Raw genomic sequence first — 26,668 nt, forward strand, 5'->3', positions numbered from 1 at the left:
AAAATGTAATTCAGGCAGTTTTACTCCCCTCTTTGAAATCTTCCACTGACTTCTGATTAGATTTAGAATAATATCTAGACTCTTCATTTTTGTCTCCAGGATTTTTTAGGAACTGGCCCATGCTTTTCTCTCTGACCACATGGTGAACCAATTTTCTCTTCATACACTGTGCTCCAGACACATTGGCCTTTTCCTGTTCCAAAAATATGTCGAATTCTTCTCTATCTCAGGATTTGGCACTAGTGGGTCCCTCTACTTGGAAAGCTCTTTTGGACCTGAATCTGTCTTTTTTGTTTACTTTTTGGTGTTCTGTCTTCCCTTGAACTAAATAGAAATATTTGATATGCACTTATCTGTCTCATTGGCTGGTGTAGCTCCTGTGCCTAGGAGAGCATTGAGTGGGTGCTCAAGAAAGATTTTTTGGGTGGAAAAAAGAGGGACCTCACAAGTAGTTGGAGTAGAAGGTAGTTTGTCTAGGGTTAGTTGAGAGGGCATGAGGCTCGACTGCTCTACCCCAAATTATTGACATATGACTATTAAATCTTTACTTCTTTGAGTCTTGATTTATAGTGTTCAAGACTCCTCTCTTAAAGTGCAGATAACCTTGTGAGTTCATTTCGCAAATCAGTATCAATTCACATTTTGGTTCTTAGTGACCACCTAGAGAGAAATAGGATATGGAATGTACAAATGACAGTGTCAACAGTGGGGGAATTAAAAAACAGAGTCAAAAGGCAAAGGGCCAACTTACAGGAAAAATAGGGACAAAGGATGAGGGATGGTAGAATTATATCAGAATTTTGCCCAGAGTGGGAACATTTTTGTTTCCCAATCTGCACAATAGTAGCATAGATGACAACTGGTACTTTATCTTTCCAAGTATCGGAACTTTTTTAAAAAACAGATTCTTGATAGGTTTTCATGGGTACAAATAAATTGAGGAAGAAGGGAAAGCTGTGCGTCCTCATTAAAAAAAAAAGGTGGAAGCAACTATTATATAAGACAATGTATGCTGCTCAGCATGAGTATTTCAGGGAGAGATTTAGTGTCTTGTAATGTTGCAGTTACTATGGTGACAATGCATTTTTAATGGTACCATTAAATGGTAGTATAACTACTTGTTACTAAGGAGCGCTGAATAGTCACAGCTGTGATGTTTGGAGTTTATGTTTCTTTTTTCCAAGATGGTTTTTTAGTGACTTCAGAAAAGAAGTGTTGTATTATAGAATGTGATTTTGGTATATAATATATGTACATTTTAGAAATAAAAAAGACTTCGGAGAATGTTAATTCTCCTACCACATCTTACACACACACACGTGAGCAAACACACACATATGTGCTTACTTTATGGATGAAGATCTGGAGACAAAGATTAAATAGCGTTTCCCAGCTCATGTAGCTAGTGACAGAATTAGGATGAGAGCTCAGGTTTTCTGACCCCTAAAGACAGTTTCCTCCTACCACCTAATATGGTCTATAAACCCTTTAAAATTGTTTGTAAATGTGTGTGTGCATATGTTCATTTTTCTAATGAGACTTCATCAGATTCTTGAGTTGGCGACCTCTCCCCAAATAAGTGATGAATTATGGCTCTTTCCCCATTTATATTATCAAAATATGATAAAAAAATGGAAAAGTAAATGGTGTATTGAGAAAAATGTTTGTTACGGTATGATAAAAAGATTAATACCTATAATTTACAAAGAGTATATATATGTCAAGCAAAACGTCAAGACCCAGTTAACATTAGAATGAAGGAAATGAATGCAAAATATGAAGTCAGGAGGTACAAATAGCTAATAGAAATGAAAATTATTCATCCTCATTGGTCATCAATGAAACGCAAGTTAAAAGAAAATTTTACCATTTTCACCCAACAAATTAGTTCAGATAAAAAGCAACCACAATAATATTCTATGTAATGAAGAAGTGGTAGGATAAGCAGATTTCTCTGATGTTACCAGGAATATAAGTTGGGGCAAAGGTTTTGGAAATCAAATTAGTAAGAGTTAAGAGCTGAGTTTATTTTGGATATCACCTCAATTGTTCTGACTTGGCAAAAATTTGTTGAATTATGAATGGTAGACACTGGAAAGACATCTTTTGAAAAAAAAATCTTAACTAAAATGAAATAAAATTAGACTTTTTATCTTTCATTTGAAAATTATTTATATAATCTGGGTCAGATGCTGGAGAAACACACATGAATAAGAAGTTGTTCCTGCCACTTGTAGTTTATGATCTACTAGGAAAGACAGGCATGTAATAACCATACTAAAACAGCTCATGAGTATCTTGTAATATGGCAACATGAATGAAGGAATGATAAAATTTTCTTGAGGAAGCAGAGTGGTGTGACATTTGATTCCAGTCTCAAGTGATGGCTCATGAGGTGGACAAAAGTAAAAGGACTTTCCTCATAAAGAGAAGGGGATGTGTTAGCATGGGGGTATGAAAGGGCAGTATTGTTTAGAGAACAGGTGCCTTCGATTTGGCTAGAAAGGTAGAGCAAGGCCAGCGGTTGAAAGACCTTTGTAAGATGCCTGGACCACATCTTGTAAATGAAAGGGATCATGAAAGTCATTGAAAAGAGTCATAGAAGTAAATGATCAAATTTGATCAGGTTATGAACATGTGAAGGAATAATGTCTACCACAATAACAGAAATAATGATTCAATAATGATATACTTTTTTTTTGGGAAACAGTACTCAATATGGTAGAACTTTAAGAACTTTTAAGTTTTTTTTTAACTTTAAGGTATATTTTGCACTGCATTATCCCACAGAGAATGTTTGATACTTTATATTGGGGATGCATTATTTGGACACACCATGGCATTAATGAGGCCAAAACTATAGTCTCCTTGTTTAGTTGGCAGAAAAAAAATTTTGTTTTGTGGCTGCCAGATCAGTGAGGAAGTTTATAACTGCGTCTGTTATTTTAAAAGGTCTTTGCATGGTAGAAGAGCTGGCTGCATCTGTACCAAATCTTAACTTTAAATTGGTCAAAGTGCAGTAGTTCTGTACACATATTTCCCTTCAGTGTCCCAATTTGAAGCCCAGTCGTGAACCTTATGTTGAAATGGTTATCAGATCTTCTCAGAACACTCCGGCCACCTTTGGTTGTCCCAAGTATCATCTTTTTTTTTTTCCAATTGATGTACTGTCGGTTACAATGTGTCAATTTCTGGTGAACAGCACAATGTCCCAGTCATGCATATACATATATAAATGTGTATATATATATATATATATGGCTTTTCATATTCTTTTTCATTAAAGATTATTATAAGATATTGAACATAGTTCCCTGTGCTATACAGCAGAAACTTTTTTAAAATCTATTTTTATATACCAACTATCATTCTTGAACTTGTCTTCTTTTTAATAAAAGAGTCTAAGGCTGTTGTTTAGCTATTTTTATTTATTTTAAAAATTGAGGTAGAATTGACATATAATGATGTATTAGTTTTAGGTGTATAGCCCAATGGATTTGATATATGTAAACATTGTGAAATGATTACCACGATAAGTTTAATTAACAGCCACTACCACACATAGTTAAAGTTTTTTTTTCTTGTACTGAGAACTTTTAAGACCTCCTTCCTTAGTAAATTTCAATTATACAGTGATACAATCAACTATAGTCACCATGCTGTACATTACATTGCTAGGACGTATTCATCTTATTACTAGATGTTTGTGTCATTTGACTACTTTTACCCATTTTGCCCACCTCGCACCCCTTGCCTCTGGTTGAATCTGTTCTCTGTATCTACGGTACCGATATCTATATATATTTTAGATTCTTCATATGAATGGTGTACATATTTATCTTTGTCTGACTTATTTTACTTAGTATAATGCCCTCAAGGTCCATCCATGTTGTCTCAAATGGCAAGACTTTCTTCTTTTTTTATGCATGAATATTATATATGTCACATTTTCTTTAATTGTTCATCTATGGATGGACATTTAGGTTGTTTCCATATCTGGGCTATTGTGAATAATGCTAGTGTGAACAATTGGGATGCAGATATCTTTTTGAGATAGTGATTTTGTTACCATTGGATAAAAACCAACTACAATTTTCCCCTCTCGTCCATGGTTTCACTCTCCGTGATTTCACTTACTTGTGGTCAATTGCAGTCTGAAAATATTAAATAAAAAATTCCAGAAATACATAATTCCAGAAATAAATAAAAAATTCCAGAAATAAATAAATAAGTAAGTAAGTAAGTTTTAAATTGTGTGCCATTCTGAGTAGTGTGATGAAATCTTGTGCCCTCCTCTGTCCCTCCTGGGACATGAATCATCCTTTCGTCCAGCACATCCCACCCTTCAGTCACTCTGTAGCCATCTCCGTTATCAGATCGACTGTCACTGTATTGCAGTGCTTATCTTCAAGTAACTCTTATTTCACTTAGTAATGGTCCCAAAGTGCAAGAGTAGTGATGCTGGAAATTCAGATATGCCAAAGGGAAGATAGGTGTAACGTGCTTCCTTTAAGTGAAAAGGTGAAAGTTCTTGACTTAGTAAGGAAAGAAAAAAATTGTATACTGAGGTTGCTTAAATCTATGGTAAGAATGAATCTTCTATCCATGAAACTGTGAAGAAAGAAAAGAAATTTGTGTTAGTTTTGTTGTCACACTTCAAATTGCAAAAGTTGTGGCCATAGTGCATTAAGTGCTTAGTCAAGATGGAAAAGGCATTAAGTTCGTAAAATAAAATATTTTGAGGGAGAGACCACATTCACATAACTTATACTGTGAACAGTATATTGTTATAATGGCTCCATTTTATTATTAGTTATTGTTGTTGATCTGTTGCTGTGATTAACTTATAAATTAAACTTTATCATAGGTATGTATGTGTAGGAATAAACATAGTATGTATAGGATTTGGTGCCATCTGTGGTTTTAGGTGTCCACTGGGAGTCTTGGAAATTATCCCCCATGGATAAGGTGGGACTACTGAATCCATTTAATTTATGTTTAAGATACGTAGCTCCAGACAAGAAGGTTTAGTTTTGGCTCCTGGATACCAGTGGTGATTATATATAAATATTATTTACATACTTCTTCATATCCATCTTTCTCCTCTCTGCTGAGTGGTGGGAAAACAATTGCATGCTGTTCTTCACCTTGTTTAAGGCGATAATATTGACTAGTGGAAGAGGAGTAGATTGAAATGCGGAAGGAATAGTCTAATTTCAACTTCAGTTTATTCACTCTTTGATCTTCAGCCAAGAATCACTTAATCTCACTGTACTTCATTTTCGCTGTATTTTTTATTTCTTAGTCATATGCTAGCCAAAGTAAGTTGTCTGAGACTTTCTCTTTTAGAGAAATCTTGAAATAAAGCAAGAGTTTGGGAAAGAATTTGAAAAATATTTGTGGAAGATAGGATAGATTGCAAGGAAGATATTGAGGAGTGAAATTCAGGGAGTCTCCATGAGAGGTAGAGATGTGTAAGAAAATCCAAGGACTAAGAGAATATGAGCTTGGTTTTCTTGAAGGGAATTAGGGGGATGATATAAAATAACAACAAGAAAGAATAAATGTCAGATAGGAAAGGGCTTTAAAATATCTGATGTAGAAGGCTCTGGAGAATGAGACAAAGAAGTAATTCAGTGAAGTAGAAAATAGGCCAGGGTGAATCACAAGCTATAGACTTATTTACTTTGAATCTGAGAAAACAGCTTAGGGCTATTTACCAAAAAACACCCTTGTAAAATTACATGTAGATACCACTTTATTTCATAAACTATACTCTACTTTTGTTTTGAGATTTTCAACATTAGAGCAGAACTGTTTGTTCAGAGTTTAAATTTTTTAAATAGACTTTACATTTTAGAGCAGTTTTAGGCTTACAGAAAACTGCAGAAATTACAGAGAATTCCCATGTATCTTTTATTCTGCAATAGACAGTTCCCCTGTTATTTACAACTTGTTTTAGTACATTTGTTATAATTAATGAGCCAATATTGATTAATTATTTTTAACTGAAGACTAGTTTATGTAAGAATTCAGTCTTTGTGTTGTACATTATGTGGATTTTGATGAATGTAAAATGTAATATATCTGCCATTACAGTGTCATAAAGAGTAATTTCACTGCCCTAAAAATCCCCTGTGATCCCTCTGTCAATCCCCTTCTTTCTCCCTCCTTATCTCCCTCCTCCCCCGCCAACCATAGATCATTTTACCTTCTCCCTAGTTTTGCCTTTTCTAGAATGTCATATAGTCAGAATCATCAATATAAAGCCTTTTCAGATTGGCCTCTTTAACCTAGCAATACACGTTCCAGTTTCCTCCATGTCTTTTTGTGGTTTGATAGCTAATTTCTTTTTAAGCTGAGTAAATTTCACTGTAAGGAGATACCAGAGTTTCCTTATCCATCACTTATTTGAGAACATATTTTTTGCTTCCAAGTTTCAGAAATTATGGGTAAAGCTTCTATAAACATTTGTGGGTAGGTTTTTTTGTTGATGTAAGTTTTCAGCTCATTTAAGTAAATATTAAGTGGTGCAATTACTGAATCATATGATAAAGATATGTTTAGTTTTGTAACAAACTGCCAACTGTCTTCCAAAGTGGCTGTATCATTTTGCATTCCCATCAGCAACAAATGAGAGTTACTATTACTCCACACCCTCATCAGCATTTGGTAGTGTCAAAGTTTGGATTTAGCCATTCTATAAATATTTACTGGTATCTTATTGTTTTAATTTGCAATTCCCTAATGACACATGATGTTGAGCATTTTTTCATTTGTTGTTTGCCATCTGTGTATCTTCTCTGGTAAGATATCACTTCAGATCTTTTGCCGATTTAAAAATTAGGCAAAGTTGTCTTATTGTTGAGTTTTATAAGTTCTTGAATATTTTGAATACAAGTCCTTTATCAGATAGGTATTTTGCAAATATTTTATTCCAGTCTATGCCTTGTCTTTTTAGTATCTTAACAGTGGCTTTTGCAGAAAAGTTTTAAATTTCAATGAAGTTCAGTTTATCAGTTTTTTTTCTTCTGTTGATTGTGCCTTTGTCATTGTAGCAAAAAATCCATTACCCAAGTCAAGGTAACTACTTTTTTCCTATGATATCTTCTAGAAGTTTTAAAGTTTTGCATTTACATTGTGGATTTGATCCATTTTGAGCTAATTTTTGTGAAATTGTAAGGTATGTGTCTAGATTCATTTTTTTTTGCATTAAACTGTCTAGTTGTTCTAGCATCATTTGCTGAAAAGACATCCTTTCTTGATTGAATTTCCCTTGCTTCTTTGTCAAAGATCAGTTGACTATATTCTTGTGGGTCTATATCTGGACTCTGTATTTTGTTCTATTGATTTTTTCTTTTCTTTTCTTTTTTCTTTTTTTGGCCAATAACACTGTTTTGATCACTGTAGCTTTATAGTAAGATTTGAAGTTGCATAGTATCAGTCCTCCAACTTTTTTCTTCTTCAGTATTGTGTTGGCTATTCTGGGTCTTTTACCTTTCCATGTAAACTTCAAAATCAGTTTGTTGATGTCCAGCTTGTCTGAAGAGACAAGGCAAGCATCAGAACTGGACTCAGATATGGCAGAGATTTTGTAACTATTAGGCGTGGAATTTAAAATAACTATGATTAGTATTCTAAGAGCTCTAGTGGAAAAAATGGACAACATGCAGGAATAGATGCATAATATGAGCAGAGAGATAGAAACTCTAGGAAAGATAAATAAGAAGCATTAGAAGTAAGAAACACCATAACAGAAATGAAGAATGCCTTTGATGGGCTCATCAGTAGACTGAACATGGCCAACTCAGTGAGGCTGAACATAAATTAGCAGAAATGTCCCCAAATAAAAGCAAAGAGAAAAGAATGAAAAAAAAAAAAGCTACAGAATATCCAAGAACTAGGAGACAATTATGAAATGCATAACATGTGTAATAAGAATTGCAGAAGGAAAAGAAGGAGAGGAACAGAAGAAAGATTTGAAATAATTATAATTGAGAATTTTCTAAAATTAATGACAGACCTCAAACCACAGATCCTGAAAGCTCAGAGAGTACCAAGCAGTGTAAATACCAAAAAAAATTACACCTGGGTGTGTCATATTTAATATGCAGAAAATCAAAGACAAAGAAAACTTCTTGAAAGAAGCCAGAGTGGAGAAAATGCATTATCTGTAGAGCAGCAATGATAGTAATTATGTCAGACTTTTCTTTACAAACCATGCAAGCAAGAAGATAGTGAAGTGAAATATATTAAGCATTGAAAGAAAAACCTCATCAACCTAGAATTCTGTATCCTGCAAAATTATCCTTCCAAAGTGAGAGAGATATAGAGACTTTATAAGATAAACAAAAGTTGAGGGAACTTGTTGCCAGTAAACCTGCTATATATAAGAAATGTTAAAAATTCTTCAGAAAGAGGGGAAATGAAATAGGTCAGAGAGTTAGATCTACATGCAGAAAGGAGGTATTAGAGAAGGAATAAATGAAGGTAAAATAAAATCTTTTATTTTTCTTATTCTTAATTAATATAACAAATAATAGTTTATGCAAACTAATAATAGCAACATATTGGGTGATAATATCTTATGGATAAGTGAAATGAATAAAGGCAATAGTATTAGGGTTACTTGGGAGGAACAGGGAACATTCTATTATCAGGTACCTGCACTAGTCATGAAGTGGTTTAGTGTTATTTGTCTTAGATTGGTTGAAAATGTATATTGCAAAGTCTAGGGCAACCACTAAAAACTTTTAAAAAGGAAATATAAATATATGTATGTTTATGTATGACTGAAACAGAAATTGGCCCAGCATTGTAAACTGAATATACTTCAATAAAAAAGAATGCCAAAAAATTTATATAATTGGTACGCTAAGAGAGAATAGAAAATGGAATCATATAAAACGTTCAATTGAAACAAAGAAAACAAAACAAAACAAAAGAATGAAAGAACCAAGAAGAAGGGTAATGAATAGAAAATAGTTGCAAATATAGTGGATACTACTACAGATGTATCAAGAATCTTCTTAAATGTGAATGGTCTAAATTCATCAGTTAAAAGACAGAGTAGATTAAAAAACAAGACCCAATTGTTTGTTGTCTACAAAAAGCTCACTTTAAATATAAGGACACAGATAGATTAAAATTAAACAAATGGAGAAAGATATACCATGCTACCACTAATATATTGAAACTGGAGTAGCTATAGTAATTTTAGGCAAAGCAGGCTTTAGAACAATGAAGATTATTGGGGATAAAGAGGGACATTACATATGGTAAAGAAGACATTACATATGGCTAAGAAGAAATAAGAATCCTTATTATGTATGTTTCTTATGTGTGTTCAGAGATTTTTATATATGCTTTACATTTTGTTAAAGGCTGATCAATATAGTAGAATTAGCATGGGAATCAGAAAACTTGGGTTTTAATCTGGGCTCTGCCAGCAAATATTAAGTGACTTACGAGCAAGCACCTTATTTATTTGGATCTCAGTTTTCTCATATTTAAAATAATTGATTTAGAAAATTCCTTCTAGCTTTAACATTCTGTGATTCTAATATCAAGATTCTATTTGGGTATGTTTTACTGAAATAAACTGAAATAAATATAACCCAGGCACTGGCTCCAGAGCTCACTAAAATACTTCTAGTAGAGTTAAATATATTTTTGCTTCATTTTTAGTGTTCAGGCTTGAAATGTAAAGAACAGGAAGGGGGCTGTGGTATGCAGGATTCTAAGATGACTCTCAAGATTTCTGCCCTCTGTTGTATATGCCCTGGATCGTCCCCTTCTTTTGAATTCAGGCAGGATCTGTGAGTATGATGAGCTATCACACCTGTGGTTATACTTATAGAGTAAAATGAATTTTACCAATATAAATTAAAGTCCCTAATCATTGACTTTGAGTGAATCAAGAGGAAGATCGTGCTGGTTGTCCTTGATCTAATCGGCCAAGACCTTAAAAGGGGCAGTAAGTAGCTACAGATTTTTCTGCTGGCCTCAGAAAAGACATAACCCACCATGAGTTATCCAGCTGCAAGGGAACTAACTCTGCCACATAAGCAGGGAAGAGGACCCCGGGCTTCAGAGGAGGCTGCAGTTCCAGCTGACATCATGACTGCAGCCTTGTGAGCCCCTGAGCAGAAGACCCAGTTAAGCAGTGACTGGACTTTTGACCCACAGAATCTGTGAGGTAATAAGTGTGTATTGTTTTAAGCTGCTGAGTTTGTCACACACCAGTAGAAGATTAATACAAGAACATACTCTACATGGGTTTTAAAAGTGCTCTGGGCACTTTTTTCAGAATGTTTGTGAAGTCATCCATACCTTCATAGCTTCCTTTTCTCTCCTCTCACCTTGTAAACTTAATAAAAGAGTGATTTACACTAGTTACTACCAAAGGACTACCTCCATTTACGACTCAACCCACTGCATGCCCCTGGACTTTTTCTTTTAAAATCGCTTATATTCTTGTAATTGTTAAAATCAATAAGCATTTTCAGTCCTTTTAAAAAGAACGCCTATTTTCCGCTACATTTGACAGCTGAATCACATCTAGCACTGATATTTTCCCTGGGTTTTAGAGTCATCTCCAGCTGTCTGTTAGACGTCTCCACTAGGATGTCCAACAGGCCCTTTAAACTTTACATCTGCATTAGTTTCCTAGGGCTGCAAAGTACCACAAACTGGGTGGCTTAAAACAACAGATATCTTATTGTCTCATAGCCCTGGAGGCTAGAAGTTTGAGATCACCTGTTAACAGGGCTACACTCCCTTCGAGACTCTGGGTAGTCTTCTTCACTTCTTCCTTGTCGTTCTTCCTTGCCTCTTCATAGATTCTGGTGGCAGTGGGAATCTGTGGCATTCCTTGCCGTACAGCTGTATCACCCAAATCTCTGCCTCCACTGTTACATGATGTTCTTCCTGTCTTCTTCATATCGTCGTCCCTGTGTGTGTATGTGTGTTCAGATTTCCCCTTTTATAAGGACCAGTCATATTGGATTGGAGACCACTCTCATGACTTTATCTTAATCTGGTTAAATCTGAAAAGACTTCGCTTCCAAATAAGGTCACATTTTGAGATTCTGGGAGTTAGGACTTCAACATATTATTTTGGGAGGGAGACACAATTCATCCCATAACAACAGCCCCAGTAAAACTAATTATCTTCTCTCACCCCTCCTTTTCTTCCATATGCTTTTAGACTTACCCTTTGAGGAGGGGCTTCAATATAGTGGATAAACATGAGGACTCTGAAATCAGACACTAACCTTAGGGAAATTAATGTAATTTCTCTAAGCTCGAGTTCATACAAATTGGGAAACTAATAGTTTAAAATTAAAAAATTTTTAATTTAAATGTATTTATTTATTTTAAAATTAAATTATATGTGAGATATAGCCTATTAGTTTCAGATATACAACGTAATGATTTGATATTTACACAAATTGTGAAATGATCATAAATTCTAGTCAACATCTGTTACCATACATAGTTACAAAATGTTTTTTCTTGTGATGAAAACTTTTAAGATTTACTTTTTAAAGCAGCTTTCAAATATACAATACAGTATTATTAACTGTAGTCACCATGTTATACATTACATCCCAATGACCTATTTATTTTGTAACTGGAAGTTTGTATCTTTTGACTGCCTTCACTAATTTTGCCCATCACCTCAAACCCTGCCTCTGGCAACCACCAATCTGTTCTCTGTATCTATGAACTTTTTTCCCTTTAGATTCCACATATAAATGATATCATGCAATTTTAATCTTCCTTTGTCTGCTTATTTCACTTGGCATAATGCCTCAAGGTCCATCTGTGTTGCTGCAAATGGGAGGATTTCCTCCCTTTTCACAGCTGAATAATATTCCATTCTGTATATATCCCATATTTTCTTTATCCATTTATCCATTGATGGATACTTAAGTTTCTTCCATGGCTTGACTACGATAAATAATGCTACAGTGAACAAGGGGTTGCAAGTATCTTTTTGACATAGTAATTTTGTTTCTTTTGGATAAATACCCAGAATTGTTGGCTAATATAGTAGATCTATCTTTAATTTTTTGTGGAACCTCCATACTGTTTTCCACAGTGGTTGTACCAATTTGTATTCTCACCAGCAGTGCATACAGGTTCCCTTTTCTCACATCCTCACTAACACTTGTTATTTCTTGTCTTTTTGATGATAGTTGTTCTAACAGATGTGAAATGATAGCTCATGGTGCTTTTGATTTGTAGTTTCCCTGATAAGTAATGATGTTAATGATGTTGAGCATCTTTTCTTTGCAAAAATACCTATTCAGGTCCTCTGCCCATCCATTAATTAGTTTTTGTTTGTTTGTTTGCTATTGAGTTGTATGAATTCATTATGTGTTTTGGATATTAACCCTTTATCAGACATATGATTTGCAGTATTTTCTCCCATTCCGTAGATTGCCTTTTCATTTTATTTATGGTTTCTTTTGTGGTGCAGAATTTTTAGTTTGATGTAGTCCCACTTGTTTATCTAGGCTTTTATTACCTTTACTTTTAGTGTCAAATACAAAAAATCATTGCCAAGGCCATTGGCAAGAAACTTATGACCTATGTTTTTTTTCTAGTTTTATAGTTTCAGATCTTATGTTCAAGTCCTTAATTCGTTTCAAGTTGATTTTTGTGTTTGGTATAAGATGGTGGTCCAGTTTCATTCTTTTGCCTGTGGCTCTCCAGTTTTCCCAACACTATTTATTGAATAGACCATCCTTTTCCCATTGTATATTCTTGGCTCCTTTGACCGTATATGTATGGATTTATTTCTGGGCTCTCAATTCTGTTTCTATGTGTCTGTTTTATATGCCAGTACCATAATGTTTTGATTACTACAGCTTTGTAATGTAGTTTGAAATCAGGAAGAATGATGCCTCCAGCTTTGTTTTTCTTTCTCAAGATTGCTTTGGCCATGCCAGGTCTTTTGTGGGTCCATACAAATTTTAAGATTGCTTGTTCTGTTTCTGTGAAAAATGCCATTGGAAGTTTGATAGGGATTGCATTGAATCTGTAGACTGCTTTGGGTGGTATGGACATTTTAACAGTATTAATTATTCTAATCTGTGAGCATGGAATATCTTTCCGCTTATTTTTGTCTTCTTCAGTTCTTTCATAAATGTTTTAGAGTTTTGAGTGTGCAGGTCTTTCACCTAATAGTTTTTTTTTTTTTGGTGAAAATTAAATGAGATATCTGTGCTTTGAACACTGTATATGTAGCACTCAAAAAATGTCAGCTCTTGCTATAGTTGCTGTTATAATTTATTGTTACTCTGTCAGTTAATGGCACTAAATCTAGGGTTGTTTATAAGCAGATCAGTAACCTGATTATATCAATACACAGATATCAACAGTAATTCATCTCATATATTCCTTTGGTTGCATGAGCCCCTTGAAAGGGACATAAAATGCTGATGATTCGGGAGGTAACTTAAAGGCTATGATCACATATATGGAGGAGGAGAAAATGTTGACTATTCAAAGAAGACTATCTTAATATCTGTAAGGAAGATGTACAAAGTACTGTATGTTTATTTTCTAGGTAGTAATAATAGCAAGTGACAATAGCAGCACAGTTCACTTTGTTGAGTGCATGGCAATGTGGCCTAAGTACTGTGAAGGACGGATATCAGAGATCTTGTCTTTATTTTAATAGTTTTTATTTTGGTCAAAGCCCTTATTTCCAAACAACGGGGTCTGACTAACAGATTTTAGAAGAATGATTTGATGGTTCACAAATCGCCAGAACTGGAGAAGCTGACTTGGAGTCTCTGCCACAGAGCTGGTTCAGCAAAGCCATGTCTGCCTGTCCCCTTTCCCCACCTTCCACCCCCACCCCCATGCAATTGCACTTCCAACAGCAATGACTGGGGAAGGTGGATGCCACCAGTACCATCCCTCCCCTTGGAGCTCCAGGATCTTGGGCCTGCTACAAACCCCCTCTGTCACCAGAGAGAATTTTTTTTCAATTCTGCTTTGCATCAGTGACGCCCATTTCAAGGCTTGAGACAGGTTCTCCTCAGATTAGTGACAGCTGTCAGTTTACTTTGACGTGTAGTCCAGATACTAGCAGCATCAGCAGCAGGTGAGAACTTGCTAAAATTGCAAATTATGTGATGGCTCTATCCCACTTAGTCAGAATCTCCGGGGGTGTTTTAACAAGCTTTCTTGGTTTGGACGTCCTTAACGTAGTGGACTAGGTCTACTAAAGTCTGAGAAGCACTTATCCTGGTAACATATTCATACCTACAGGGAGGCTGGGAAACAAAGTTGCAGGCGTTCTCAGCTTTTTTTTTTTTTTTTCAGCTGGAGGTGGCTCAGTCTCGCCTCAAGATTGACAAGGTGGGGGAGTCCCACGACGTAAGAAGAAGGTTCAACTATCTAGTAGCCAAAGTGACTGACACTTGTCCAGGACAGCTGCTGTTCTTGGAGTGTTGTGCCTGGGCTTCCTGCAGGCTGTAATGATTAACCACTGGAGTTTAATCTGCTTTGTTAAGGGGTATCTGAGAGTTAATGTCCTACCCCACCCCGAGATGATTGCCCTGTCTCAATTCTCCTCTTCAGTGACTTGTGTTATGCTCGCCTCCCTTCACCTCCTTCTTCTTTTTAACTCTTCCCTCCTCCCCTCTCCTGTTGGCCTCTCTTCTTGTGCCCCGTCCCATTTCTTCTCCTCTAGTCATTTCTAAAGTAGATTTGACTTGTCTTCTCTTAAGATTTCAGTGAAAAGGGAAGTCTTTCTTCCTCTAGTAAAGGCTGCTGTAATCACTGGCTTATGGAGTTAATGAAGCTTTCAGGGGAAGTTCTTTTCCATTTTTTAAGCAGACTAAGAAATCAGACACCCAGGGCTTGCTCTAGGCAAAGTGTCGAAACTGAGAAGTTGATTTTCAGTGCCCCCAGGCTCTCTTTCCCTCCCTCACAGCCTCCCTTCTTATTTCACTTTCACCTCAGGCACCAGCTGCCCTCCCACCTCCCATCCCCAGGCAAAACTTGCTCTTAGGAGAGAGTGATATCCTTAATGATCTATCAGTCAATAATGTACAGAATCACCTCTCAGAATATTTACATTAAAGTAAAAATTTTTTTAATGATGGAGGAATCAAAGGTTTTGTTCTCACTTAAAAAAATTTCAAAAACATCAGTCAGTTGGAGAAGTTATGACTTGTATCTGCTCACTTGGTAATTAAGGGGTCCTGATCATAAACTTCTCCCACTGTTTTCTTTACTGATTTTAATTTTCTACTGTCCACTGTTATAGCTGGAGAATGAATCAGAGCTTCCCTCGCTCTCCCTATGCTTCATGATGGGTGAAAGACCCTGGAAGTGCTGGGTTGCGGGAATGCTCTGGCCCTTTATTTTGCACCCCTAGTTTAACTATATAATAGATCTAGGCAATGATCATTACCAGCTGCCAAAATCATTAGCACTAGAGAAAAGCTGATGGGGACTGTGGCAAGTGTCTCTGAAGCTCATATGCCATCTCTTGGGCCATCTCTGATTTTAGCTTCAGCTATGTTAGACAGATCTGTTGCACTCAGTTTCCTCTCCCACTGCCAGCATCCCACAATGCACATGGAGTCTTTTTACTTTCTGTAGCAGAGCCTTCTCTGTTACCCCTTCAGTTTCCCTGGCTCCATCGTTGAGTCAGCTCTGAGTGCGAAAGAATTAACATCTATAGAAGCAACCCTCATCCAAGACATGGCAACTAAAGGACAAATGATCAGCCTCCTATTTTCTGGATGGACCATTCTTGGAGGTCTTCTGCATGAGTCTGAGGTGGTCTCAGTGGAATTGCTAATGCATACTTACTTTCATTGCTTTTTCCTTCTTTTCCTGCATCACTGGCCCTGCTCCCTCACTGCTGTTTCCTGAGATCACCTCCCAAATAAACCTATTATTTCCAAGTTCTCCAACTGTACTTGGGGGAAGAAATAGTAGGGCAGAAACTCTATAATGGATAGATCAGGATGACAATATATGAGCTCACTGGTTCATGTTGTTGTCACAGAAAGACCATCAGACACCATATGAAAAGTATTCTTTCAAATATTAAGCTTGAATCTATTCACGTCTCTATGTTTAACTATCAGTTCATAGGAACACGTTAAGCTATTCTTATGCAATGTGATGCAATCTGTAACCCAGAATGTGGGAGATTCTGCAGGAAAAATGGCCCAATATCTGCCACAGCTAAATGGTACAAGAAAAAAGAGGGAGGAGAAAACTATATATTAAAAGACGCTTAAGAGAGATATCAACCAAATCTATGGTTTAGAACAAACTATAAAAATGATAAACTATAAAAGTTATAAAACGGTTGGAGAAGTTTGTTGATAATAAGGAGCTGGTAAGTGTGGTATTTGATTAAGCATTCTGTTTTGTAGAGATGTGCACTGATGTGTGTGTAAATGAAATGATATGTTTGAGATTTGCTTTAAAATAACCTACTGGGTGGTGAAGTGGGTGGGATGAAATGAAATAATCTCATGACAATAATGTGGAGGTGGGTGCTGGATGGATACATGGGGAGGGTTTGCTATACCCTTCTCTTTACTATTGAATATGTTTTTTTCAAGAAGGTATTTCTCAGCATACAGAAATGAGAAATTAATGTACTAGAACTTCCAAAACAGACATATGCTGAGACCTTATGCTGAGCCATTTGTCTTCTTTGTCCCTCTGGGATTGTTATTTGTGAAGCATGAGCACATGCAGATTAACACCGTGCTTTCTTGCAGAAGTACTGGGCTCCTATCAAGCAGGGAATGCTCTCCGAGTAATCTTTTTGGTGACTCCTGGGAGTTGAAAGTGATGTTTTGGTGAAGTATGTGCACATGTTCAATGTATGATAATGAGCCTACAGATTCATTTCCCCAGACGGTCTGTATTTTGATGATATCTCTGAACCTGTTCTCTTTGAAGCAAGGAATTTATTTTGTTAATCTTGTCTATCCCACAGTATCCATCCCAGTGTCTTCACTGCGTGATGTTTCATTGTATTTGACCGTGTGAACTGAAGGTCTTGGGTATTTTCTCACCTGAGAGGAGAGGCTTAATGGGCGGTCTGTGAAGTCAGTCCTGAATCCTCTGTCAGGAAAGGTGAGCCTGTCACTCACCTCTCAGGGCAATAAGGATGGAGTGTGTGTCTTTTGACTCCTAGAATTGTAGTGAGAGCCCATATATTTTGATTATATGTCAGCACCATGCTATGTGCTTTGGACACATGGTCTTACTTCTTTATCTTCCACTGGGGATGGAACGTTCTAGATGGCCCACCTGCCCCTGGAACCCTGTCTTCTTATCCTCTCTTCCAGATGTGATTTCAGATGTCTCTATATTAGTTTGTTAGAGCTGTAATCATAAAGTCCCACAGACTGTTCTACTTAAACAACAGAAATTTATTGTTTCCCCGCCTGGAGCCGGGAAGTCCAAAATCAGGGTGTTGGCAGGTTCCTTCTGAGGCCACAAGGGAAGATCTGTTCCAGGCCTCCCTCCTTAGGGTGTGGATGGTTGTTTTCTCCCTATGCCTCCTCACATTGTTTTTCCTTTATGCACATCTCTGTGTCCAGATTTCCTATTTTTAAAAAGACACTAGGTGTATTAGATTAGGGCCCACCCTCATGACCTCATTTCCACTTGATTGCCCCTGTAAAGAACCTACTTCCAACTACAGTTACATTCTGAGATACAGGGGGTTAGGACTTCAACATACACACTTTAGGGGGACACAGTTTAACTCATATGTCTCCAAAAGGGAAAATTCCTTATGCTTTAGAATAGCTTATTACTTTTCTGAAGATTTGGTTCGTTCCTTGTTCCAAATCGGGTACCAATATGGAAATAATTAGCGATGGAAAAGGGTGAGAATGTTGGAGTTGATATTCTGGGAATTCTTAGACATAGACCAGCATGAGGCTGCTGCCAGACTGTGAAGTACTTGATATTCTATGTGAATTACCATGCTTACGATTCAGCTATTGATTTGATAGTTCACAAGTAATTTGACCTCCTGGGTAGCTTTTAACTAGCTTTAGTTCTGGCTCTGATTTTTCAGTGACAGACAATAAAAGGGTTGAAAGAAGCAGAGGCTTTATATATGTCCGAACTCTGGGACTTGATATGAGGGATGTGGTAAATGGAAAGGAGGCAAAACCCTGTTGTACCCTTATTCTGGCCACAAGAGTGTATCCACTTCTGCTTGCAGAAATCTTGCTGTGGAGAAAAATGGGGAAGTAATTCCTTTAACAATAAATAGAACCAGCAAGGAAGTAGCAGGGAGGGTGTAAGTAGAGATATTTCTATTTGCAAATCTCTGTGAAATCTTATGAAAATGATGAGGGGAAAAAAAGGATGAGAGAGTATTTCTTGTATAGCTATAGGGAGGGAACAATGAAAGCATTTTTGGAAGTGAGTGCACTATAGGGTATGGGATAGCCAGCTGCAGAAAGCGGCCTGGACCCTGACGTTCCCAGTTCCTGTAGGGCCTGGCTCAGCTCTGGCCCCAGGTGCTTCTCCCATTCAGTTCTGGATGCTCAGCTGCACATCCACTTGAGTACTCTGGGTTCCCTTGCTTTCTGATTCCCTGGCTCTAAATGTGGGCTCTTCATTTGTGCTTCTCCATTTAAGCACCCATCCAGTCTTCACTCTCTGAGTGCTGTGCGAGTCTTTGCTGCACAGGCTCCCTTGCTTTTAGGGATCCTGCCATCTCCGGGTAAGAGAAAATCCCTCTGCTCGCTCAGTAGTGCCACTTAATCCCAACTACAGCTTCTCCTTCTTTTACGGCTGGAGAAATGAATTTGCAGCTAGGCGATCAACCTCTATTGTAATCCCTAATTGCTTGAGGAGAATGAAATCAGAAAGCTACTTATGAAGACTGCCTAGAGATATAAAAATATGTGTGTTTTACAGTTTTAAGGACTATGCAGCTTAAGTGTATTTGCTCAGGGGATGGAAAGCAAATTCAGTGTAAAGTGGGGTGACTCCTAGTTGCTTTTATACTTGGATGCTTCAGCCTGCCATGCCTTCTGGCTGAAATTTGATGTATAAATTTCATTAGAAACTATTTCCTTTGGTTGTCAGAGGTTGGCAAGAGGAATGCTGAGACTGGGTGATCACAAAGACAGGATCTGAAGTGGGGAGTATGCTAAGAGGATGCTAAGGGAAAAGAGGAGAAATGCAGTGAGTCTTTGGTATTATATAAAAGCACTGGGTTTGCTTCCTGCAGAAAGTGTTCATTGTGGTTTCTGAAACAAGCCCTCTGGTTTGTAGAAACTGGTTTGCAGAGGCAGGGACTGGAGGCACCTTGAGGGCATACTTTCTTTCCTGGACTTCCAAACTCCTTGTCCTTCTTGCCTGAAAACTCAGTTTCTCTGCTTCTCCCTGCTCTCCACTCCCTCCTTCCTGTCTCATGTCATTTTTGCAATTGTCTCAACACTCCCACAGTTGCCAGACTACTTGTCTTTCCTTCTTTCTATAGAAGGCCCCAGTACAAAGAGTATAAAGCTTTTTTGGTGTGGAATGGGGGAGGGGCAGGCTCTTAATGAAAAACAGGGACAACAGGCTTTGAAGTTCTGGTGAAATTCATTGAAATTCTATACATATTAATGGGATAGTGTTTCTGTTTTGATTCTCAAACTAGTCTTAACTGTCAGGTCAGGACCCCAGCTTTCACTGTAGTTCTTAATAGCTTCTTATCTTAAACTGAGTGGATAATGTTGACTTCTCATGGTGGATGACAACAATAACTGCTCTGGAGGAGGCTTTTCCTGACACTTTGGCTAGAAAAGCCTCATATGATTGTATCACATGGTGATGGAACCTAACAATTTGTGCTTATTATCTTTATCTCTACTTCTATCTACTGTCTGTCTGTCTATCTGTCTGTCTATCTATCTATCTATCTATCTATCTATCTATCCAAGTCAATCATGTGGTCTTATCTTCCTTGCTAGTTGATTTGGAGGTAGGCAAATGGCCCAGTCCTGGCCAATGGAACCTAAGGGTCAATCTGCTGGGGAGCTTCTGGGCAAAATTTCTTTAACTCAAAAAGAAAACAACAAGAAGCAAAAATAGGTACCCAGTATGGAATGCCCCGCTTTTTCACTGGATGTTGTCTGTCATCTGTGATGCTTAGAATTGCAGCCTCTTGGGACCATGAAAGGAGGCAATACTGATACATCAGAGTGGTAAGGTGAAAGAATGTAGGTCCTAGTGGTCTTCCTACTGGTGGGTTTTTTGTTATCTTTGTTGTTTGTTTTGTCATGCCTCTTATTGGTTAAGCTATTTTTCAGTACATCTTGATCTGAGAAGCTGGTATATGGCTTACTAATGTAATTCTTTTAAATATACCCTGGACATATGTAAGGTAAGCCTACAGACATTGATTGAAATATGAGCAGCTACAAGGGAGGAAGATGATGTGGGAGTTAAGAACATAGGCTCTGGAGCCAGCTGCCTCAGCGTGCCCCCTGTCCCAGCTCTTAGTACCTGGCTGAAGCTGGGGAAATTACTTAGCCTTCCTGGCTCTCAGTTGCCTGATACGTAAAATGGGGGTAATAATAGTACTTGCCTAGGGTTAAATGAGTAATGGAGGCAAAGCTTTGAGCACCATGGCTGGCACAGGTTACATACCCAGTAAATATTAGCTCTTATAGTTGTTGTATTTGAAAATATCAACAAGAGTTCCAGAGAAAGGATAAAAATTGTAAGGTTTTGGTAAAAGAAAGTTTTCAAAGATACAGAATGTTATGAATGTTCATGATTTTCACTTTTAAGTTACAAAAATTAAAAAATGATCAAGCAATATAGATGCATAAAACAGAACATTTTCAAAAATGAATATATAGAATGTTCTATTTTCACACAAAAAAGTTAATGTGAAACAGTAAGAGACATAATAGTACTACGTTGCACTAAATTGAATAATAATATCATTCAGAAAAGAGTGAATTATGATTTAACAGCTAATCTGAGAGTGGTTGGAAATAGAAGAAAGATTTAGGGACAGATTACCAAATATTTTTATTTACCCCAAATGTAAGGCTTCCTTCAAGTAGCAGTGGATGGTTGGGATTTAACTATTGACTAATATAAATTTGGGCGATACCTGTGAATACTAATTATTCATATCAAATCATCGGGAATAATTGAGAGTTGGCTGCATTGCAGGATAGAATAAGCAACTGGTCTGGATTATTCTCAGCTGAAACAAAGTGTCACATCAGTCCCCAAGCTGAGTACTTAACTGTTACCTCTTCAAACACACAATGGCATATTTACTCATGATACTTGTTTGTGTTGACCTTATGATGTAGTTGTGTAAATTGTTTTGTCAGAAATAAATAGTGTGAGAGATCAGTTGACTGAAGAATGAGAAGCTGACTTTTATCAGAAAACTTGGTAGTATCTTAGTATTCCCTGTAGAATTCTGTAATAGCTTAAGTGTCATGCAAAACATTTTGCCATTTGTCATTATAATGTAATAGAGAGTTATCTTATGGGATGAGGCTAGAAAAGGCTTTTATATGATTACATCGTATGGTGATAAATGCTAACAATTTGTGCTTATTATGAGAACAGTTTTCTGAAGAGAATTCTTGATAAATTTTGCAATTGCTCTTCCCTAGATGTGTATAGATATAACATATTATATCATAAATATAAATAACAAAGAAACAGGCAAGGGGAGTTTAAAACTTGTCTGGATGAAACAAATAAAGAATTTGTACATGTTTGCTCAGGTCTCATTTTGATTAAAGGATGACTGGGAAGAATGGGAAAAAAAGAACAATTCTAAGAATATATTTACAAGAATTGTAATCTATGACCTCTGGGATAAATTATTGAAGGACACATAAGCAGAGGTCAGAAAGGATATTTCTTAAATATTTAAGTTGGAATAATATGTAGACTGAGAATTATTAGATATCCAGAGATCACTATATCTGTATTTTTAATGCTTAGGCAACAAGAGACCTTGCACATCTCCAGGAGTTCATTTTGGAGCTGCTGAGCTAAGAATGTGTGTATTTTTCTTTTTCTTCTTCTTCTTCTTTTTTTTTTTTTTTTTGTTGTCTTTTTTTATGGGGGGTAGGTAATTAGGTTTATTTATTTATTTAATGGAGGTACTGGGGATTGAACCCAGGACCTTATGCATGCTAAGCATGTGCTCTACCACTGAGCTATACCCTCCCCAGAACACATGTACTTTAGAAATGAAGGTGTCTTTCTGACTCCAGTAACTTTAGGGCTAATGTTACGAGATTAGGAAGAGCCCAAAAGCTCTGGTAGAACCCACCAGTCACTATAAAGATGGAGGGAGGTAAATAATGTGTCCGTGCGCATATGTGTGTTTTACTTGACTGGCTAATAAGTCAATGACAGTCAACCAAAATTTAATGAATGTTTACCGTATACTTAGCATTGTGAAAGATACCACGAGATGTCAGGAAAGTGTAATCCATGGCTCCTACTCACAAAATGCTATAATGGGGACTTATAACCAGGTCTACTTGACTCTAAATCCTGTATATTTTACTATGCTATACCATTGGCTAAGCATTTTTCTTACATTATTTTATTTAATATTTATAGTAAGTGTGCAAAGAAATTATTATTATTTATAATTTGGCAGAAGCTTCAACCATTTCAGTGAAAGGAACCCAGTTAGGGATAAAAGAAATGGAAAAGCATTTTCAAAATCAAAGGAACTAAGCTGATTATACCCTGTATACAGGCTCTTTCTTATGCAGCTGTGAAATGATTATCATTCTCATTTTATATGAGGAACCAGAGGTGGAGAGGTGGTAAATAGCCTGTCTAAGTTTTTACTGCTGGAGCAGTATATTACAGGGGTCATGTATGAACCCAAGCCTGTTGCTTTTTCCCGATATATCCCATGTTGCCTTCCTCTAGACTGAGGACTTCATCCGGGCCATGGCAGACAGGGTTTTTGTGGACAGCCAGAAGGAGTGAAGGCAGGAATGATAGCCACCTCTCTTAAAGTGATTAGAGAGATGCTCACGAGACTCTGAACTAGGCCAGCCCTCCTTGGAGGACTTTGCTCATAATAGGTACTTCAGACCCTTTAGTTGAATGAAGGGCTGAATATTCTGGTCCAGATTCTTAAACATGCCCTTAAGAGACTTTTTCATGAACCCAAACCCTCTTCAAAGGGAACTGTATTGGCCCAGTTTTGTTTTGACAAATGCTTGGAGATCACTAATTTTAAAACTACTGGAGGTGAAGAAAACAATCTCAGCTAGAACCCACACGAGCACTCAGTGCGTGTGGGAAGAGGTGCCCTCATCCCATCTGCTTCTGAAGGATGTAGACGCCACAGGCCGCAGCGAGTGAGCTCACGTTACCGCTGTTTCATCATTTATCAGGGCTCACTGGTGCTCACCAGATGGAATTTCATGAGCCAGTAGAGTTGTTTCTCTTTTTACACAGCTTACCTACATCCTTTCTAAAAATTGTAATTCAGCTCTGAAATACCAGGAAAATGAACTGCTTGGTGTAATCATTAGTTTGAAAAGTTTAAATATCACCCATTTTGTGCAAGTTGTATTTCAAGATTAAAAAAAAGAAGTTCATCTAAAGGGTGAAAAAACAGTAGCGACAGCAGTCTTTTCCGAGAAACATCAGGTTTTTCATCGTTAATTAGTTAGTATAGTACTTGTAATGTGCTTAGAAGATGAAAAGCACCGTGTAATTAAGTGTTGCCTTTCTTATCAGTACCAATGGACTTTAATCATATTATAAGGTCATAGTCTATCTATTTTGCTGCACTGGAGAGAGTTTTTTTTTTTTTTATTGTAAGTATTTCTTCAGAAGAAAATATGAAAGAAATTATTCTCTCTGGGTTTCTGTCAGTGTTTTCTGCCCTTAAACCAGTTGAGATTTTTTTTGTAGTTTTGTGGGTTTGTAATCTAGTTATAGGTGCATAATGCCTGGGGGTGGGGTTGGGGGATAGGGGGTCTGCAATGGCAGTGAGATGTGAATGTACCTCTCTAATCCTGCCCCCATCCTCTTCTTAGTGTTCTGCTTTTGCTGCCTACCTGATAGCTGTCCTCAGACGTCTACTGACCGCCCCCCAATACAAAACATGATTTGAATCCAGCTTTCCACTCAGACTGCTGCCCCTAACTTTATTCTGACTTAAACCCTGCCATCGTTTTTTACTCTCAGGACTGTAGATTTGTACTTACCATTTATCACTCCATTCTTCAGTCTCAGTTGTCTGGCCAGTTATTAAGTTCCAGACTTACTGGATTTGTCTCCTCTTCACCAAGACCCCAGTGACAGCTTTGGTTTACATCTTCTGGCCACTTGTCACCTTTCTGCTTCCTGTTGTTTATATAAGCACAGTGTTAGATTTTGAAAGGGTCCTTGAGCAGGTGAAAGTTTTTTTTCCTTTAAACATGGAATTCCATTTTGACTATGAACAATAGCCTCATACACTGTGAGTAGCATTTGTTATTATTGTCTTGTGATGTTAATAATACCTTATAATTCTAGCATAAGTAGGTGTCCTGCCTAAGAAATTCCTAACAGTTTTTTTTGGGGGGGAGATAACTAAATAGGTTTTTTTTTCATTAGTAAATTATTTATTTTGTAATTAATCAAGGTTGACATATTCTTTAGACTTCTATATTGAAGACTCATAATTTAAAAAAATTATACAATTCTGGGCAATAATTATTTGCTTATAATGTCAACACTCAATAACCTAGAGGGAAACAAAACAATGAATTCATAATTATATAGAATTACTTATGTAGGGGAAGAGAAATTCTCCTCTTTGGATGTCTAGCTGGGCCTAAGAATTACACTGACATAAGACAGATTAACAGGAGAAAAGCACATTTTACTGAATTTTTACATGTATATGGGAGCTTTCCCAAGAGAATAAAGCCCTGAAGAAGTGACTGGAGCAGAAAGCTTTTGAATCTTTTAGACAAAGAAACAATACATTTGTGAAGAATTCATAAGGCAAAGGGGTTTGGGCTATGGGTAGTAAACAATGAAGAAGTAACTAGAAAGATAAAGGTTAGCTTAGTCCTCTGTGGCTGTCGGTTGGCCACAAACCACCAGTCTTGGTGATAAGGGTGTCTTCTATCTGGTAGAGGAAAGGTGTCTTTTCACATGTAGCCAGAATTCCCATGGTTATTTTAACCTTTGGTTTGTATTTACTTAAATAATTTCAAAGCTTCCCACTGTCATCATTTTACCACAGCTTCTTTGTTGAAGTTCTTTGTTTTGATTCACCTTGTCTTTGATTAGAATTACCATTCCGTTGTTTTTTAAGGATTTTATTCATGTGCTTTCATTTAGGTAATTTTTATTTGCTCTTTCTCTGAGCTCATTATATATACTTTTAAATCCCCTGTTGTGTTGTTGTCTCTCTATTGTACTCTGTCTTTTGAACAAAATACCAGAATGTTTCACAATTTTGTCATCCTTTCTCAAGGCCCATGCTTATACAACCTCAGTCCTTTTAGAGCATGTACTGCAGCTTATTGGCTGTATAATATTACTATCATTTAACTCATCAGTAATAATCATGTTTTCAGTAATGCTGTAAAGCTATGCTGCAAAGCCTTGACATTTTCCCTTTTATAAATGTCACATTTTTAAAGTTTTCATTGTGCTTTATCATAAGCACAAATCACAGACACTGAAGTGTTGGAAATTCCTTAGCAATCCTCTAGTTAAACCTTGAACTCCATGAATTTTGTCTTCTTAAAATGTCATTGAAAGATTACCCAACTCCTGTTTGAACTCTTCCACTAACATGGGGCTCACTGTTTTAGCTGACGTTCTCTTCATCATTGAAAATTCATACGTTGAATAGAGAGCTCTATCATTGTCATTCCTGCTCATTAGTTGTTATAATGGAAGTATGCCTGTCTCCTCTCCCTTGAGAGTCTTTCAACAGTTTGAAGAGTATGTCTAACCTAATTCTTCTCCACTCACATTTTCCTCCTTTGTAATCTCTATTTTGAAGAAAGATTTTGAGGGAAATTTTAACTTGTAATCTCTCCTTTTTAATTAACTCAGTATCTTTTAAAATTGTGTTACTTCCTTTTTGAGAATTCTGTGTAAATAGAGTAAATAGAGTGTGGATTGTTGTGTGAGTAAAATTATAAAATAGAAAGTAATTTGTATTAAAAACATATGGGATATCTGTATAGTGTAAATTCATATCTACTAAGGGAATGACATGAGTGCTTATTAAATAAAAATATTACGCACATGCTGAGGACTAATATTGTGTGCCTAAAACAAACAAAAAATTTATGATACCACATAAAAAGCATCCATTTAGGCAGGGGGCCCAGTGTACCAAGACATGAAGACTATGGGTTCCTTCCACACTGGGTGACAGGAAGACAACAGTTGTTCACTCCATCCAGTGAGCAAAAAAAGCCATTTCAGGGTGGAGCAGCTTTGAAGATGGTTTTCATCTCCAATTTCTGTGGAGATGTCTGACCTTTAATATTGCTAAGTACGTTAAGAATAAGAATAAGAGTAAACATCAGTACCCCTTCTCTCCTCCATTTCTTTCTTTGTTTTTTTCAGAATAAATAGAAGATGGAGGAGAAATTGACTTGTTGGTTTCTAAGCAGCACTG

At 36.8% G+C, this 26,668-nt stretch overlaps 1 protein-coding gene across 1 annotated transcript in view; it reads left to right on the forward strand.

The window, feature by feature from the left end:
* METTL4 (methyltransferase 4, N6-adenosine) overlaps positions 1 to 15,938 on the forward strand; it is an 89,789-nt gene extending 73,851 nt beyond the window's left edge. Inside the window, exon 9 of the mRNA XM_045518894.2 lies at positions 14,344 to 15,938. Within this exon, the coding sequence (XP_045374850.1) occupies positions 14,344 to 14,375 (32 nt within the window). The 3' untranslated portion in view covers positions 14,376 to 15,938. The remainder of the gene's footprint in view (positions 1 to 14,343) is intronic.
* The last annotated feature ends 10,730 nt before the right edge of the window (positions 15,939 to 26,668 follow it).

This window comes from Camelus bactrianus, chromosome 24 (assembly GCF_048773025.1).
Source record: "Camelus bactrianus isolate YW-2024 breed Bactrian camel chromosome 24, ASM4877302v1, whole genome shotgun sequence".
Lineage (NCBI taxonomy): Eukaryota > Metazoa > Chordata > Mammalia > Artiodactyla > Camelidae > Camelus > Camelus bactrianus.